This window comes from Enhydra lutris, unplaced genomic scaffold (genome assembly GCF_002288905.1).
Source record: "Enhydra lutris kenyoni isolate GAN:26980312 unplaced genomic scaffold, ASM228890v2 scaffoldscaffold90, whole genome shotgun sequence".
NCBI lineage: Eukaryota > Metazoa > Chordata > Mammalia > Carnivora > Mustelidae > Enhydra > Enhydra lutris.
The window spans coordinates 1,972,175-1,988,689 of NW_019154174.1; the positions used below are offsets into that span (position 1 = coordinate 1,972,175).

The 16,515-nt window shown below is 40.9% G+C and overlaps 2 protein-coding genes across 5 annotated transcripts in view; one reads left to right on the forward strand and one right to left on the reverse strand.

Annotated features, from left to right (window-relative positions):
• LOC111162215 (methyltransferase like 9) overlaps positions 1–16,515 on the reverse strand; it is a 45,216-nt gene that overhangs the window by 904 nt on the left and 27,797 nt on the right. The window lies entirely within an intron of this gene.
• On the forward strand, positions 625–11,484 carry LOC111162216 (immunoglobulin superfamily member 6). Of its 3 annotated transcripts, XM_022526455.1 has the most exons (6): positions 625–1,892; positions 5,056–5,415; positions 7,829–7,932; positions 8,597–8,644; positions 9,013–9,093; positions 10,475–11,484. In XM_022526455.1, the coding sequence occupies exons 1-6, from the start codon at positions 1,787–1,789 to the stop codon at positions 10,529–10,531; spliced, it is 756 nt and encodes a 251-aa protein (XP_022382163.1). In that variant the 5' UTR covers positions 625–1,786; the 3' UTR covers positions 10,532–11,484. The 3 variants fall into 3 exon arrangements, with proteins under 3 accessions (XP_022382163.1, XP_022382164.1, XP_022382162.1); XM_022526456.1 differs by lacking the exon at positions 9,013–9,093; XM_022526454.1 differs by lacking the exon at positions 10,475–11,484 and having other exon boundaries at positions 9,013–10,164.

Consider the following 16,515-nt stretch of genomic DNA (forward strand, 5'->3'; position numbering starts at 1 on the left):
AAGCTTGCAAGTTAAGAGCAGAAATGTAACCCTGGGTTTATGTGGATCCAAAGCCCACACTTTTACCTTCTCTGACAGAGACTCTCCTGGAGTCTCTGATTCCAGGAAACCAATTAGGTTGTAAGTGTTTATGATTCTGGAGAACTCCACATTAAACACACAAATACGGAAGCAGAGAGTTACCCACAAAATGTGAAAGAAGGTTTAGGGATAAATGCAAGAAATATACCTGTAATGAAGTAAATGTATGAATGAGACAGGCTGAAAGCGGACTAATAAAAGTTTTATTTATAAAGACAGATCATCGGTGTATTTTTCAAGGGAAGGTGATGGGACCTACTCCTTAACTTTTCATAACGATTTTATACAAGTTAAGCTCCAACACCAGAGAGAGGTAGAGCTCAAGAATGACTGGGTCAGCCTAGCATTTCTTGGACTAGTGGCTGAAGTCTGTATCTGTCATTTCCAAGCCCATGAGTGTCAGATGCTTGTGGAGCAGGGGTAGGGGTGCCTGGATAAGGTCTCCAGGCCTTCAAGTTCACACCAAGCATTGGCTACAGACACATGGACACAAAGATAATGGTATATGTCAATTCTGGGGTGGTTTTAGGTCCTATGATGTTAAAAAAAAAAAAAATGCACACATATTAAAAGTATTACTAACTTCAGAAAGAGGGTAGCTTTCTGTGAGAAAATACATGATCAATAGGTCCCAAGAATACATTCACTACAATGGAAAGACTTTTCGCTCTTCTTGGTGGCCCAGCACCTGAACCCTCTTCCTGGAGTCTTGTGGGAGACAAAGCCCAGGGAAGTAGCTTTCCCGGCTGTTCCTGCAGCGAAGGCAGGCACTGGTGCATGACCCAAGCTCAGACACACTCGCCTGAGACATGGAATGAAGAGCAAGTGACCCAGAGAAGTGAGACAGAGGCTCCTTCCCGGCGGGGGCAGAGCAGTGTCCATGAGACTGCAGCTGGGGCGGCATCAGGTGGTGTGAACAACTGAGTGTGGCCTATGCCACGGTCCCTAGGGCTAGGCAGCAGCAGTACACCCTTCAGATCAGTTTCACAGCATAATCTGAGGCGTCTGTCTTTGCTGTAGACCCTACAGGATTCTCCAATCCTCCCGTGACTGTGAACTACCCCTGAATCCTTTCAATCAACTCCCTCTCACTGAAGTCAGCCTGAGTCCATTTCTGCTGCTTCCAGGGAAAAACCCAACTGATGAGGACTCTGTAGGGCAGGAGAGGGGGTAGGAAGGAACCTCAACAGAGGGTCCACACTTGGTTTCAACAACACATTAACAAGGGGTTACACAAAGCTGAGGTACAACTAGATAATATCACCAACATTTTTCTTCACTGTACCACAGTGTACTGTTCACTAATTTTTCTCTTCTCGCTTTACAAAGACACTCCTTCTACTTCTTCCAACTTTCCAGTGTTACTGGCCCAGCACTGAGCACATAGTAGGTCCCCAGGATCATCAACCAAACTACCCCGCAAATTTAAAGTACCAATTACCTGTAAAATAATACTCTTTCTTGGGAATACACACCACGTTAAAATCTCCCTCAAAACATCTACAAGTCCAAGAAAAAATTTACCATATGAACATTCAGGAATGAGCTCTAGGCTAAAATCTCAACTCTAAGTGGTGAAACTCAGTTACAAACAATCTTTTACACAATTTCAAAAAGTTTCAGGTTATGGTTCCTTAATAAGAGTTCCTCTATTCAGTTCTTCTTTTCTAAAGACACAGGAAAAAAAAGAGCCAACTCTCTTCAAATGCACAGTGCCCACCATCACATGCACACACCCCAAGAGATGGAGACTGTGACGGGAGGCAGGATCATTCTCGGCCTGGAAATCAGCCTGATTCTCTTTTATGTCGGTAAGTTTCTTTCTTTCCTCCTCCATTTTATCTAACCAATCACTATTCCTCACCTAATGCATTTCTATTTAAAGCCCCTGCAGATTAATTTTTAAATGTCTAATGCTATGGAAGTGGTCTTTAACCCCAAGACAAATAGGTAGTAACAGAACAGCTGAGAAGAAGTTTCAGATTAACCTTGACAATTTCCCTTGCTGATTTAGAGAAGAGCACCTCACCAAACAAAGGGGTGAAAAGGTTCATGTGCTAGTCATCAATAATGTCGTGTCCACACAGGCAAACGTGTGTTGCCCATGACGGGCATACAAAATAATTACTGAACATTTTCAAAGAATAAGGTGTCTTGGGGTGCCTGGGTGGCTCAGTGGGTTAAAGCCTCTGCCTTCGGCTCAGGTCATGATCTCAGGGTCCTGGGATTGAGCCCCGCGTCGGGCTCTCTGCTCAGTGGAGAGCTTGCTTCCCCCTCTCTGCTTGCTGCTCTTACTTGTGCTCTCTCTCTCTCTCTGTCAAAGAAATAAGAAATCTTTAAAAAAATATTTTTTTCTCATCTGTAATGAAATTTATAAAAAATGTTAACAATGGTTATTTTGGGCATAAAGACTATGGGTGATTTCAGTAATACTCTGATTTTTTTTTCCTAATCCATATAAATGACTTTCATAAACTATTTTCATTAGTATTATTTTAAAGTAGAATCCTTACCTTTTAAAGATATACCCTGACAGATGTGAAGAGAGAATATCTGAGATTTACCCTAAAATCGTGTGGGAGTGAAGGAGCAGGTGGGGGGAGTGAAGGAGCAGTGGGGTGGGGAAGAAGCAAGGTAAGACTGGGACAAGCAGGAGACATTCACTGTGCTAGCCTGCTGCTTCTGTGCATGCTTGAAATTCTCCATGTCAAGTGTCAAAAATCAGTTTTCTACTTATTTTCCAGCTTGGATCACAATAAAGTGATTTTTTCAAAGAGGGCAGGAGAGAGACTCAGGGGAGGGAAGAGAGAATCAAGAGTCAGGCGGTTAACCGACTGAGCCATCCGGGTGGCCAAAGCAATCTCTTTATTCCCAATAAGATAAACTTTCAAACTTTTCAGAGGGTCCTGCATTGGGGGGGAAAAAAATAAAAAGAATCCTCTAGGATATGAGACTCCTTAAACAGAAATTCTTGCAGGACTAGGCTTGGTTATGACCCATTATCCAAACTTCTCTCTTTGGCGAAGACGCTGTGTCACTGGTGTGGGGGAGGGGCGGCCATTTCCTAGCGGTTCAGGGCTCTCAGGGGAAGCTGTTGCCAGCTCCTCTCCCACACTCAACGCGAACAGTGCAGAAGTCGGAAATGAGTGGAGACATGAAACTCCAAAGTTGCAAGTATTTCTTCTTCCCCGGGACATTAGTTCTCCAAAATTTTTTAAAAATCAGCTTCCCTTTAAGACTCTATCTGAAGGAGGACTCCGACTGAGATGCTGCTGGCTAACTGCTGGATCTTGGCAGGCCCACCTCCGTTTGAAACCCCCATTATATACTGATCATTATAACGTGCAAAGTGTTCGTGCTGCTAAGGGGGCGGCCTCTGAGTAGGAGACGTAAGGCTGTAATTACCGGACCTAGGAGTGAGTCCAATCCCTCAGCGGCAGGTGAGTAAGGACCCTGCTGGTCCTTCTCCAGGTGACCTTACCCTGTCTTCTAGTCTATATTTATCAGGTCACTAAAACACTTCCAGCTCATCTCAGATTGTACATATATTAAAATTAAAATGTGGCAAGAATATATTTGCATCACAAATGCCATCATTCTATTTTTAATTTCTCTTCTCTTCTGAATGAAGACTAAAAAAAACCGTTAAGTCAAAAAACAAAACAAAACAAAAATCCTTTCTGAAATTCAAGCATCAGACCACTTGGATTACTTTTCAGTTTTATGTACAGTAGCAAAGGACAAACTCAGACAAATAAGACCATTTGGAACACATAACCAGGCAGAAGTCAAACTAAAAACTTGCATAAATTCCAATTTGTCTCAACCAGTATGATTTTATGTAAACCCTCCCTTATCCCAAAAAGGGTTCAGGGCAGAGTTTCCCACTCGGAAACACTACAGTGCTTTCCACGTCAGGGGCCTGAGGTTAGAAGGCCAAGGTGGGGACCCAGCCAGCATAACTTGGATAAAGCATGCAACAGAGAGAGCACCGGATGGGGTGTCGAGTCTCGGGCCTGCTAACACCCGCTGAGACACCCACGATTATCCCTAGAACAGGCATGTGACACCATGGGACAGGAGAAGTGGAGGCAGGCGCGGCAGCAGACTAGCTACCTTTTATTAAGTTCTTACTAAGGTTTAGCCGAGTAAGTATTCCTCAGGCATCAGCGGCCTCACCTAAACCTCCCACTGACTCCATGCTGCATATACGAGCCCCACTTCGCTACCAACCACAGGGCTGGGACCCGAACTCGAGTCTGTGCTCTTTATCACAACACTGTTCATCAAACAAGACAGAAGCTACAAGGGACTAAAAGCAGGATGCTGGTGCCGGGAAGAAATCAGATCTGCTTACGGTGGCACAGCTAACTCATTAGGCCTCTGCTTGGTAACCAAATATGCCGGAGGCTAAGCCAGGGCTATATTTCCCCAGGTGTGGACCTAGTCTTTTATGTCTCCCATAGGGACAACCAGGCTTACAAAGGGATAATTGTGACCTGCCGTGAATTCCTAGCAATCCCAACCCCCCACAAGGCAAAAAAAGAAAAAAAAAAAAATCCCTCACCTCATGAGCTCAGTCAGCAGGGACACTTGCATGAGGTGCTTCGATACCCATTACCACACTGACCACAGCGCTCCTGGGAGGCCAGGGGTATAGATGAGGAAGCAAGCTCAGAGATCAAAGGAAAGCTTGTAAGGACACCAAGAGTAAACTTGGGGACCCCAAATTCCTGACTCCAGATCTGCTGCCACCTCAAGTAATCAGACAGCACAGCCAACAGCAACCCTGCTGGTCAGCGAGTGTGAAGAGTTAGGAAAAGTGAGGGGCACTGCTGTCTTACTAGTGTAGTCTTGTTTGTGCTGAGGAAGGTGTAAGAAAAAGAAAGGAATCTGGAATTCCCTAGCCCCAAAATGTCCTTAAAATAGAAGCACAGGCAAAGGGAAACGTGGCTCGTGTGCTTCCTCCCACAGGTGCTGCGCGTGACTGTCTGGTCTTTGTCCATCAACCGCCTTACCTCGAAGTGGCCCACACTCAAGGGGCCGTGACCATTCAGTGTTCCTTCTCCTACGATGGGTGCATTACAGGGCAACCAAAAAGCCTGTGGTTTCGCTATGGTGCGGACCAGCCTGAGAACCTATGCTCGGACGGATGCACTGGCGATGCAGGCAAATTCACAGTGAAGGAAGCCCTGACAGAGGGAGAAGTCTCCCTCACTATAAACAGGGTGACTCTGAATGACAGCGCCATCTACATCTGTGGAATCGCCTTTCCCGAATCAAAGCAACCAGGAGCTAAGCGGACCGGAGAAGGGACCACACTGGTGGTAAGAGGTCTGTCAGCTGAGGCTTTGCCCAGCCCTTTAAATGATTACATCACTTATATGCAGGGATGAAGAAACAGATGCACTAACTCAATACCCTAGCGAGTGAAGGGCGTGGTCTGACACAAGCGGACAGGATGTCGGGTTGGAGCACTATTCCAATCCCATCTCCCAGCCTCCACAGACACAAAGTCAGGGCTCTCTCTCACTCTGTGTCCAGACTCTGCGAGTGCAGGCTGGCCAACAGGGCCTCCTTTTGTGAATGACAGTGACCGGTAATGTGTCAAGTCCAAAGGGAAACTTGGGATGATTAGTGAGCAGCTTGTTCAGGAACTGGGCTGGCATTGCATCATCTAGAATAAAGCATAAATGACCAATAAATTGAACCCAGGAAGAAAAAAAAGGCAGTATGGAGAATAAATATAAATCTGAGGAGAAGCCACTGGGGGACCTCTAACCCCACCCATTCTGCATGGCCAGAAGAACAGAAAGGGATCAGTGTGACACTGGCTTCTTGAGATTTGCTACAACCTATGACAATTTCCTCATTCCTCATTGAACCCAGCTACATCCTACAAATCAAGAAATTAAGGAATTTCGGGGGGGCGCCTGGGTGGCTCAGTGGGTTAATAAGCCTCTGCCTTCGGCTCAGGTCATGATCTCGGGGTCCTGGGATCGAGACCCTCATCGGGCTCTCTGCTTGGCCTGCCTCTCTGCCTACTTGTGATCTCTGTCTGTCAAATAAATAAAAATAAATCTTAAAAAAAAAAAAAAAGAAAAGAAAGAAATTTCAGGAAAAAAGCTTCACACGATTCTGGGGAAAAGAAGAGAAAGGAGATAATCCTTGACTTTTTTGGATCTCTTCTGTTAAAAAGGACTCTGGTACGATGAACACTGAAATCATTAAAACACTAACTCAAAATCAACCAGCCCTACCACTTTAAAATAGGACTTTAGGGACCCGAGATCATCCTTTATTATAATTCCTGCTTGGGTTTTTGGTACCCCTTTGTTATTTAGCCTTAGTTTACTCTCACCCGTAAGATAAATTATAAGTGAGTTAATACACATAAAACACTTTTGATGATGCCTGGCTTATAGCAAGTATGCTTAAATAAATGTCAGCTGCAGACATTAGAACAAATATACAACAACTTTGGAGACTTGTATTAGTCTACAAAAAACGTCAGCCAAAACTAAAAATAGTTTGTAAAGAGATGAAAGGTCTCAAAACTGCAAGTTCATGTGAAGACAGATTCTTCTCTAAGAACAGAAATGGAAGTATAACTAAGACAGAGCGATTTCCTGCCTCTTCGACAGGGCTCCAAATTTAGCACTTGAAACTTTTTTTTAAAGATTTGATTTATTTATTTGACAGACAGAGATCACAAGTAGGCAGAGAGGCAGGCAGAGAGAGAGGGTAAGCAGGCTCCCCGCTGAGCAGAGAGCCAGATAAGGGGCTTGATCCCAGGACCCTGAGATCATGACCTGAGCGGAAGGCAGAGGCTTAACTCACTAAGCCACCCAGGCGCCCCTAGCACTTGAAACTTTTTAAAAAATTTTACAGAGGTGGTTAATCTGTTACAAAAATGTATGCTGTACAAACTAAGTTCACAGGATGAGCATCTATGGGCTATTTCGCTGGAAAGTACAGAGTGTTCAGATAATAATTACATTTCTAATTGTATTTTGTGCTTCAAATAATCAGGTAATTGAAGACAACACATGTTGCTCTATCCCCACCCAGAGCACGGGACACTTGCTGCAAGGAGGGAGAAATTCAGAATGTGAATACAGATTCAATAATTCTACCTCCAAAACTTTATAAGAAAAGAAGGCACACGTTTAACAGTGCCTGTCATTTAAGGGTGTAGTAGGTCCTGAGATTCTCAACATAGGGGCTTCTCAGCTGCTTGTACGGAATGCACTATACAGCTGTGTATACGAAACAGTTCAAGGTTATAAATGCCAGCATTCACAAACACATGGCAAAAATATCCTAACTCCATGAACAGACTGTTGGTGATCCTTGTACACCATTTCTACCAAAAGAAACTTTAAATGCCCTTGCACAAACTGTCCTAAAATGTTTATCTAACTTCAAATAATGTTTTATAAAAAATGATTCTTAGTATTATGGCAAGTAATTGATTGAACTTAATTTTTTTTTAGTTTTCAAAAGAAGTAACAATTTTAGTATATTTAGTATATTTAGAGAAATGATGAACTGGTTTCAGTTCTATCACATCCTTGAGGGTCTTCTGAATCAGGAGACCCTGAATAAATTTTTAAATGACTAGCCAAGCAGAGCAGCTCACATCTCACCTCTAATACTCAGAGCTCCAGTTGCATTTCATGCATGTATTTGCAATAATATGTTTCAATAATGATTGTGGCTCTTTCTGTTTTTGTAATTAACAAAGAAATGAAGGAACTACACAGACTACACAGCCTCCTGATAGCCATTATATCACTGCTCTCTATCTACATTACTGGTGCACTCGTGATCTTCATAATCCTCTCCAAAGTAAGTCCAATTTCCTTGCACTAGATGTCCCTATAGCCTGGAATATTATCCTAAGGAAATAACTTCCATCTCTTCACATGTGAGCCTCAGAAATAGCTCACCTAATTAACAACCTCCTGTACATCTGCAGGAAACACCACCTGCAGGAACGGTCTATGGAAGTGTAACTTCTCATCACTGAAATTATTACTAACCAGAGTACAAAACTTGCAATGTTTTCTCTTTAAAACCAGTCCTATGAGAATAAAAATCCTTCTCTATAACTATCTTATATGCGATCTTTCCACTGGGAAGCATTACTGTTATCTATAAAAGGCCTATGAACAGCCTTTAAGAGCAAAAAGGGGTTAACAAAGAGATGAGAAGCTGCCTTAAAATATTTGTAAAAGGCCTAAAGTTTTTGGGAAGGAATATCTTCTGGCTGTTCATAGGCTATAAGAGGGGGTACATATATGCTATATTAGGATCATGACACAGCCTAGAATCAACATCAATATAAAAAAATATATATAATAAAAGCATCTCAGAAATTACATAGACATTAACTCTTACTGTATATCATTTAAATGTTGAATTAGTTTAATCTTAATATGGTAGAGGATATCTGCCACAACGGTTTTGAGAACATAAAATGTCTTAAAAGACTTTCCTTTTTTCTTCACAGTCAAAATCTAACTCTTTAAGAAACAAAGGAACAGAAGATTCACAAAAGGTACAGCCCAACGCTTATATCTTTTAAACGGTGACTAGTTGTAATGATTTCAAACCTGAAATAATGAAAAAATTACAGAGAACATCATGGTAACTTTCAACCATAGATACCATTTCTTATTACTGAGAAACTCAAGGATAATCTCAAGTGGTAAACTATGATTTAAATGTGATCATTCTCAGCCACTAACCCTACCAAACACACTGAGACTACAAGAGTTAATAGTGAGTGTAGATGTGCTGGGGGGTGGGGGCAGGCCACCACTCTGACTGGTGGCAGTAAAGAAAGACAAAGCTCAGATGTGTGTGCAAGAATTACTCTTCTAGTCCTAAGAGAGACAGGCGTTTTGTTCTCATTTCTGTTTACAGAAGAAGAGTGCCCGGCGTATTTTTCAGGAAATTGCTCAAGAACTATATAGTAAGAGACACACAGAAACAAGACAGCAACCTGTAAGTGTAAAATATCAAGGAGATGTAATGCAGACACAAAGCATGTTGACTGGAAAAGCTAAGCCACTAGCGAGCCATTAATCATCATGTTTTCCTCTAGAGGAGTCTGAAAGAGACTTTCACACAGAATGCATTTTTATATAGAACCTGTTTCAATACACAACAAAGGACATCTGAAACAATATTAAATAGAGACCAAGTTGGCATCTTAGCGACATGGAATCTTTCAGAAACACATTGGATAGAGGCAACATTTTCAATTCAGACAAGGATGCTTTTGTGGATTAAAAGATCCTTGCGCAGTACCCTGCATGCAGTAGCGCGCAGTAAGGAAATGCTGCAAACCACTGCAGCTCACATTGTACAGAACACATCACTTATTGCTAATAAGGCAGAAATAAATTCACAGTAGAAAAGAGTAACTAATTAAAATAAAAATCAAGGCTTTCTCAGTCTTTGGGGTTAGAGTGGCAGGAAGAATGCGTTCATATAATCTGTAACATACTTGACAATGTCTCTTTAAAGTCCTATATAACAGGTTTTCCAAACAAGATGCTCTTCTAGTGCTAGTGGAACAGATACTGAAGTTCCCATCATGCACAATCAGGCTGCCCAGATTTAAATTAAAATGCATATGATATAATGAACTTATACACAACTAAGGATTTTTCTTAAACAGCCACCAAGAGGGCAAATGTAACAAGTGTCTGATATGAGGTGTTTTCCTTTTTTCATCCAACTTTTAAAGAGGATTTTCATCCAGGAAAGAGTGTGGTTTAAGTAGTCATTTCATAGTTCAGTGTGTATATACATACATAAAGAAAAGGTCTAATCACCTAAGATACCACTCTGCATAATTAAAGATGCCTTGTTCACTCTTTCCTTACTGAAGCTAGAGCATCTTTTTCTGCAAACATACAAAGATAAGTGTCTTGAAGACAAGTCTAGAAGTAAGTACTATTACGTAACCCAGGACTCTCCCAACAGCATCTCAACAAGAAAACTAATTTTCAACAGAGCACAGAGGCACATGTTATTGTATACTGTGAGGATAGAGACAGCAAATCCCAGACTGAAAACACTGCAGGCCAAATAATCCTTGTTTCAACAACAATATGGACAACAAAAATGCAATGAATGGAATCTTAATATACTTATTAAAAAACAATAATAGAAAAATGCTCTAAGAAAAGAAGAGAAAAGTAATTTGCAGTTCGCACATCTTACTCTAAATGCAGAAAGAACAGTAACTGCACTATTAAGATTACTGGAGGCTACTCAGGACACAGAATGCAAGAGGGCATGTTAATTAATACGTTGCTTGCCATGGGGCCTCACTGGTTATATAACCTTAAATATGGCTTGTCATTTACTATTGCAGGAGAAAGGCAACACTTACAAAAACAGAAGAGCACTTTCCAACTATGAAAGACCATAGAAATGTTTTAATTTTCAAGTAAGTCACTGAAAATCCAAATCCAGAAGTTATGGCAGTTTTAATGGACATACGCCCATCAGGGCTTTAAAAAACAATCAAAGGTTAATGGAAAAGACAATTCTCTACAAGGAAGGATGTACAGGGAAACTGTCACTAAGTAATTACCAAGATACTAAAACCCTACAAAATACAACTGAAAAATACTTTCCTAACTTGCCAGAATTCTGAGTAGTCTAACATTTTAGAAATTGCCATTTTCCTAACATATTCCTATATACGTGTCATTTGACACATGAGGTACATGAGGACTGCCACCCTGAAAATTAGAAGTCACATCCCATGCTTCTGTCTTGGGTGGAAGAATTGTCTTTATGGTTGAGGAAGTGATGGGCCAACGAGACTAAGATGGGAGGCAGGGAAGAAGAAAGGGAAGTGCCAAAATTTGAGTTTAAAAAAAAAAGGGAAGACGAAAAACCATCTTGCAAAGTACCTTGGAGTGAATACTATTCTTCTTGTATTGCCACTGGGCAACAGTAGAGTGCACATTTTCCTGCCTGCGTATGCAAAATGACTTACATCATGCTACCAACAAAAAGTGAAAAAAGAGAGTAAGAATATGATATCTAAAATATAGAGGATCTGATGCAGGAGGTTAAACAGAAAACCTCAGAACCTCAGAACACAGAAGCCCCAGCCAACTCTAGATGTCAGTGTTGCGCCAAACAACAGCACCAGGGAAGCAGTGGGCAAGGCACTGTGCTTGCCTGTGCCTTTATAATACTGATTTTTAACAGATTTAGGAGGGGAATATCAGGTAAGGGGTGGGGCCAGCAAGGATGTTTACGGAATCATTACCATCTCACTGAGAAAACATACTATGGATTGTTCTTTGAAAGCTACCTCACTGTAAAAATGTATTTAAAGTACCCACAAGTGTGCATTCATTATTAAAAATGAACTACAACCTATTTTTATTTCATTAAAATGTTTTTTTAAGACATTAAATTAAGACACCTCCTATTAAATGAGGTGAATTCGGGGGGGGGGGGGTGCACCTGGGTGGCTCTGTCATTAACCTTCTGCCTTCAGCTCAGGGTCATGATCCCAGGGTCCTGGGATTGAGCCCCATATTGGGCTCCCTGCTTGGCGGGGAAGCCTGCTTCTGTTGCCTTTCTCATTGTGTCTCTCTCTGTCAAATAAGTAAATAAAATCTTTTAAAAAATAAATAAATAAATGAGGTAAATTCTATGTTTAAAACCCAAGCAGAATTTTAAAATATTTTAAGATCCTGTGAAAATGTCTGGCAGTGATGGCAGTAATAACATGTGTTATTACATGTGCTCGGAAAAAATGGGAAGAGGAGAGAGAGGGGGGAGCATGTCAACTCCTTTTATTTGTGTGCTTGTATATATTTGTGTGAGTGCCTATGTTGTGCATTTGTGTGTGCTGGGTATAGTGTATGTGTATATATGTACGTGTATATATGTATGTGTATACATGTGCATACGTGCATATATGTGTAACTGACACACAAAAGTAGAAATTAAACAATTGGCTTAAAAAGTCATAGAAAGAGAAATGTTAATGTTTTCTTCCTGTAACTCAAAGTAAACGGTCTTGTGTTCTCCTGGGCATATAGCTCTATTCTGAGACTGCTGGCTTGGATGAAATAAATGAATTTCTATGCTAGATGGCAAAAAAAAAAAAAAAAAAGTAAGCACTAACTACCCAGGTGAATGGAAAGTGTTAGATTAGATCATTTACTTTTCATTTCTGGGAGTCATTACACTTTGGTACTCCCAGGGCTGAAAATACACTGTTCTTTGTGTAACTTAACTAGCCGATAAAATCCCCGAGATAAATTAGTATTTGATTTAGAATAAGCCTTACCCAACGCAACAAGGACTGTGTTTCCAAGATTACTGATTAAACTGAAATTGGGATACACTTTCCTTTGGGAAAGTAGTTATATTCCCTGAGATCATACAGATCAGTTACTGATGTATATATTACTATTACTTCTTTTATTTATCCATCTAGAAAACAACATCTGTTGGGTGCTAAACTATTACCCAGTCAAAGGTCTTTATTTCATGCCACTCTTGGGGTCACAATGACCTTGTCCTTCCCTAATCCCACCTTGTTCACACTCTCATGCTTTTGCATATATTGTGCCCTCTGCCTGGTAAAATGCTTCTCAGATACAAACACAGCTCAAATGCCACCTCTTAATGAAACCTTCTATGAACTCCCCTAGAAGTTAATGGGTCTTCCCTTCTCTATACCCATAGTACTTGTCATATTTCTTATCAGATTATCCTGCCATTGTCTGCTTATATCTGTCTTCTGTATGATTCTGCAAGTATCTTAAGACTAAAAGCAAGTTTTTCATTATCTTTGTATCCCACGGCCTAGCACTGCCCGGTGAAAACTAGGCTCTCCAATACCTTTATATGAATACACATGAACACTGTTTCTACAGAAAAATATTTTTTCAGCATGTCAACAGAGATATGAAGCACACTTCACTCCCTAGCCATCAACCCTCGCCCCTCACTGTAAGCAGTGTTGGTTGAGTCCCTGGCAGTAACTGTCCTTCTAGCTGAGCATCTAGAATTTTCATTGGAAAAAATTAAGCCACAGCTTTCTGTTTAGATTTGAGTTTCCCATGACAATGAGAAGAGAATAATACTGAAACAATTCCCAACAGGAGGGAAACCAGAAAGATGTGGTTCTGGTGTCTACTACACACCCCACCCTCTAGACAAGGGCACTTAAACCACATACTAAAAGAGGTTAGCAGGACTTTTTTTTTTTTTTTTTAAGATTTTATTTATTTATTTGACAGACAGAGATCACAAGTAGGCAGAGAGGCAGGCAGAGAGAGAAGGGAAGCAGGCTCCCTGCAGAGCAGAGAGCCTGATGCGGGGCTCAATCCCAGGACCCTGGGATATGACCTGAGCCGAAGGCAGAGGCTTTAACCCACGGAGCCACCCAGGCGCCCTGAGGTTAGCAGGATTTCCAGAGTAAGTAATTTCCTTTTCTCTGCTACATCAGACCTGAGTGAATCAGGGACCCCTAGATCACAGGCAAAGAGTGAAGATTCTGTGGGATCAAGTCACACTAACCAATGGGCAGTGCACACTTCGAGACGAGTTGCAATGCCTAATGAAGTCATCAAATTATGATGGTTACTGTGAGAAGAGTGAGGTCTCAAACCTGAAGGACACATATTTCAAATATTTCAATACTGAAGTACTGTGAACATAGGATTAATAAAGCCACAAACAAAATCAAAGTAACAGGACAGAATGGGATGACCTAAATCTAACACGTATTAAATGATCAACACTGAGACAGACACGGTAGGGCACTCTCCTATACATTAGACTCTTTACTACTCAGGACCAACCTTGAGATAAGGATTAGCCCCACTCTTAGAGATGAAACACAAACCTTGACAAGAGGCCCATGTTTCAAACAGGGCCTCAGAGCCCAAGCTCTTTCCATGCAACAGTCTTACCAGTCTTGCTTATTTCTCTTTAGACTGATAATGGGAGTTTTAAGACTAAATATGCCTAATTTAACCAGAACAATGGCCCTAGAAGAAAGTAAGAAAGTTGCCAAAGGCTACTTCCCAACAGGCAGCAGCCTCCCTGGTTTCACAGGAGAATTCTACCAAACTTTCCAAGAACAGAGAACCACATGCAATTTAAAGTGTTCCAGAGCATGGAGGAAAAACTTCCAAATTATTTTTTTACAAAGCCAGCAGAATATTGATATCAAAACATGACAAAGATAACACCCTCCAAAAAATAAAAGATGAGATATAAATCAATCATTAGTCATCAATATGTTGCTAACATATTCATTTAGAATTTTTATAAATATAATCTGGCAATGCATTACAAGAAGATTATCCCATCTAAGCCCGGAAATGCAAGGGTGGATATACAGTATACACATACTAATAATTTAACATGTCAAAGGAGAAGAAACAGAATGACTATCTCCATTGATGTTGAATATACAGGTAACAAAATTCAACAGCGATTCCTGACCTTTTACGCTCTTAATGAAACAAGATTTAGAAGAAGATGATTTCAAGCCAAACAACGGCAATCTCAAGCCAAAAGACAGCATCATATAATCAAGTAGAAATATTCTCATTAAAGTAAAAAATAAGATAAAAATGCCTACCATTTTAAAAAACATTTTCTGGAATTAACTACCATTTCACTTGGACAAAAAAGTCTAAACATGGAAAGTAAGTAGCAAAACCATTCGTAGATGTATCAAGGAAATGCAAGAGAATCAATACAGAAACTACTGGAGACACTAAAATAATTGAAAAATGTAAAAGATTACAAAATTAGTACAGACACAAAAAAATCAATTGCTTGGGTATGTACACCTACCATTCATTCTAAACTATGATGAAAGAGCCATTTGCTACAACATGGATGAAACTGGAGGACATTATGGTAAGTGAAACAAGCCAGACACAGAAAGATAAATACTGCTGATCCCACTTACATGTGGAATCTAAACAAGTCAAACTGGTAGAACCAGACAGTAGAACAGTGGTTGCCTGGGGCTGGAGGGTGGGGAAAATAGGGAGACACTGGTCAAAGGGCACAAACTTCAGTGACAGTAAGTTCTGGGGATCTAATGTACAGAAGGAAGACTACAGTAAGAAACCTTATACTGCACGTCTGAAGTTTGCTAAAAAAAATAGATCTTAAGTGTTATCACACACAAAAAAAGGGTAAATATGCGAGGTGATGAATGCATTAGACTATAGCAGTAATTCACAACATGTATGCATATTAATCATCATGCTGCATACCTTAAATACACATAATTTTTATTTGTCAATTTCCCAAAAGCTGGGGAAAAAATTTAAAAGTTAAAAACCAGGGGGTGCCTGGGTGGCTCTGCCTGTGGCTCACTCAAGTCATGATCCCAGCGTCCCAGGATTGAGCCCCACATTGTCAGGCTCCCTGCTCAATGGGGAGTTTGGGTCTCACTCTCTCTCTACCGCTCCCCCCAGCTTGTGTTCTCTCGCTCACTCTGTCTCAAATAAACAAATAAAATCTTTTAAAAATAAATAAATAATAACAATAAAATTAAAGCACCCAAACCCATCGCAAATTCCAGATGTCCCTTTCTTGATTTACAGTTTATTTTCTCTGTAACATTTATCACCAACAGCATGCCATTTGTTTCCTTTCTTCCTCACTAGAACTAAGCTCCATGAGGGCAATAGTATCTGTGTGTTTTCCACTTGCTGTATCTCCAGCATCTAAGCACTCAGTAAATACTTTTAAATGAATGAAGATATTCTGTGGCATAAGAGTACCAATTCCCTTCCACCTTCATTGTAAGCTCAGTCCAACAGTGTAAATATGCTCAGGGCAGAGGACTCTCTTCCAGACCCAGAGAGTGTGTCATGACTGTCCTATACCCCTCACCAGTTGCTGCTGGGCAGGAACATATGCCCTTACCCTTTACAATGGGCCCTAAAGTGATGGGGAGATTTCTGGGGAACGTTTCCCTCACTTATTTAAACAAAACAAAACAAAAAATGTATGGGGGAGAATGGTCCTCTCTTTTCAAGATTTTTTTTCTGGGGGTGGGGGTGCAATAGGGAAGGACAGAGGGAGAATCTTAAGCAGGCTCCACACGCAGTGTAGAGCCCGACGTGAGGCTCCAACCTTGAGATCATGACCTGAGTGGAAATCAAGAGTCAGGAGGTTAATTGCCTAAGCCACCCAGGTGCCCCTCTCTCTTCAAGATTTTGTCACGCCTACACATGACATTTGGCACTACATTAGCCATTTTGTAATTCTAAAATGAATGCCAATACACTGAATATGAAGAAAGGAAAGCAGGCTTTGAACTTCAACAGAAGAGCTGTATAACAGAATTAATCCAACCATAGAATTGCTTTCCTAAAATAAACTCTTCATTTTTAAAGAGAG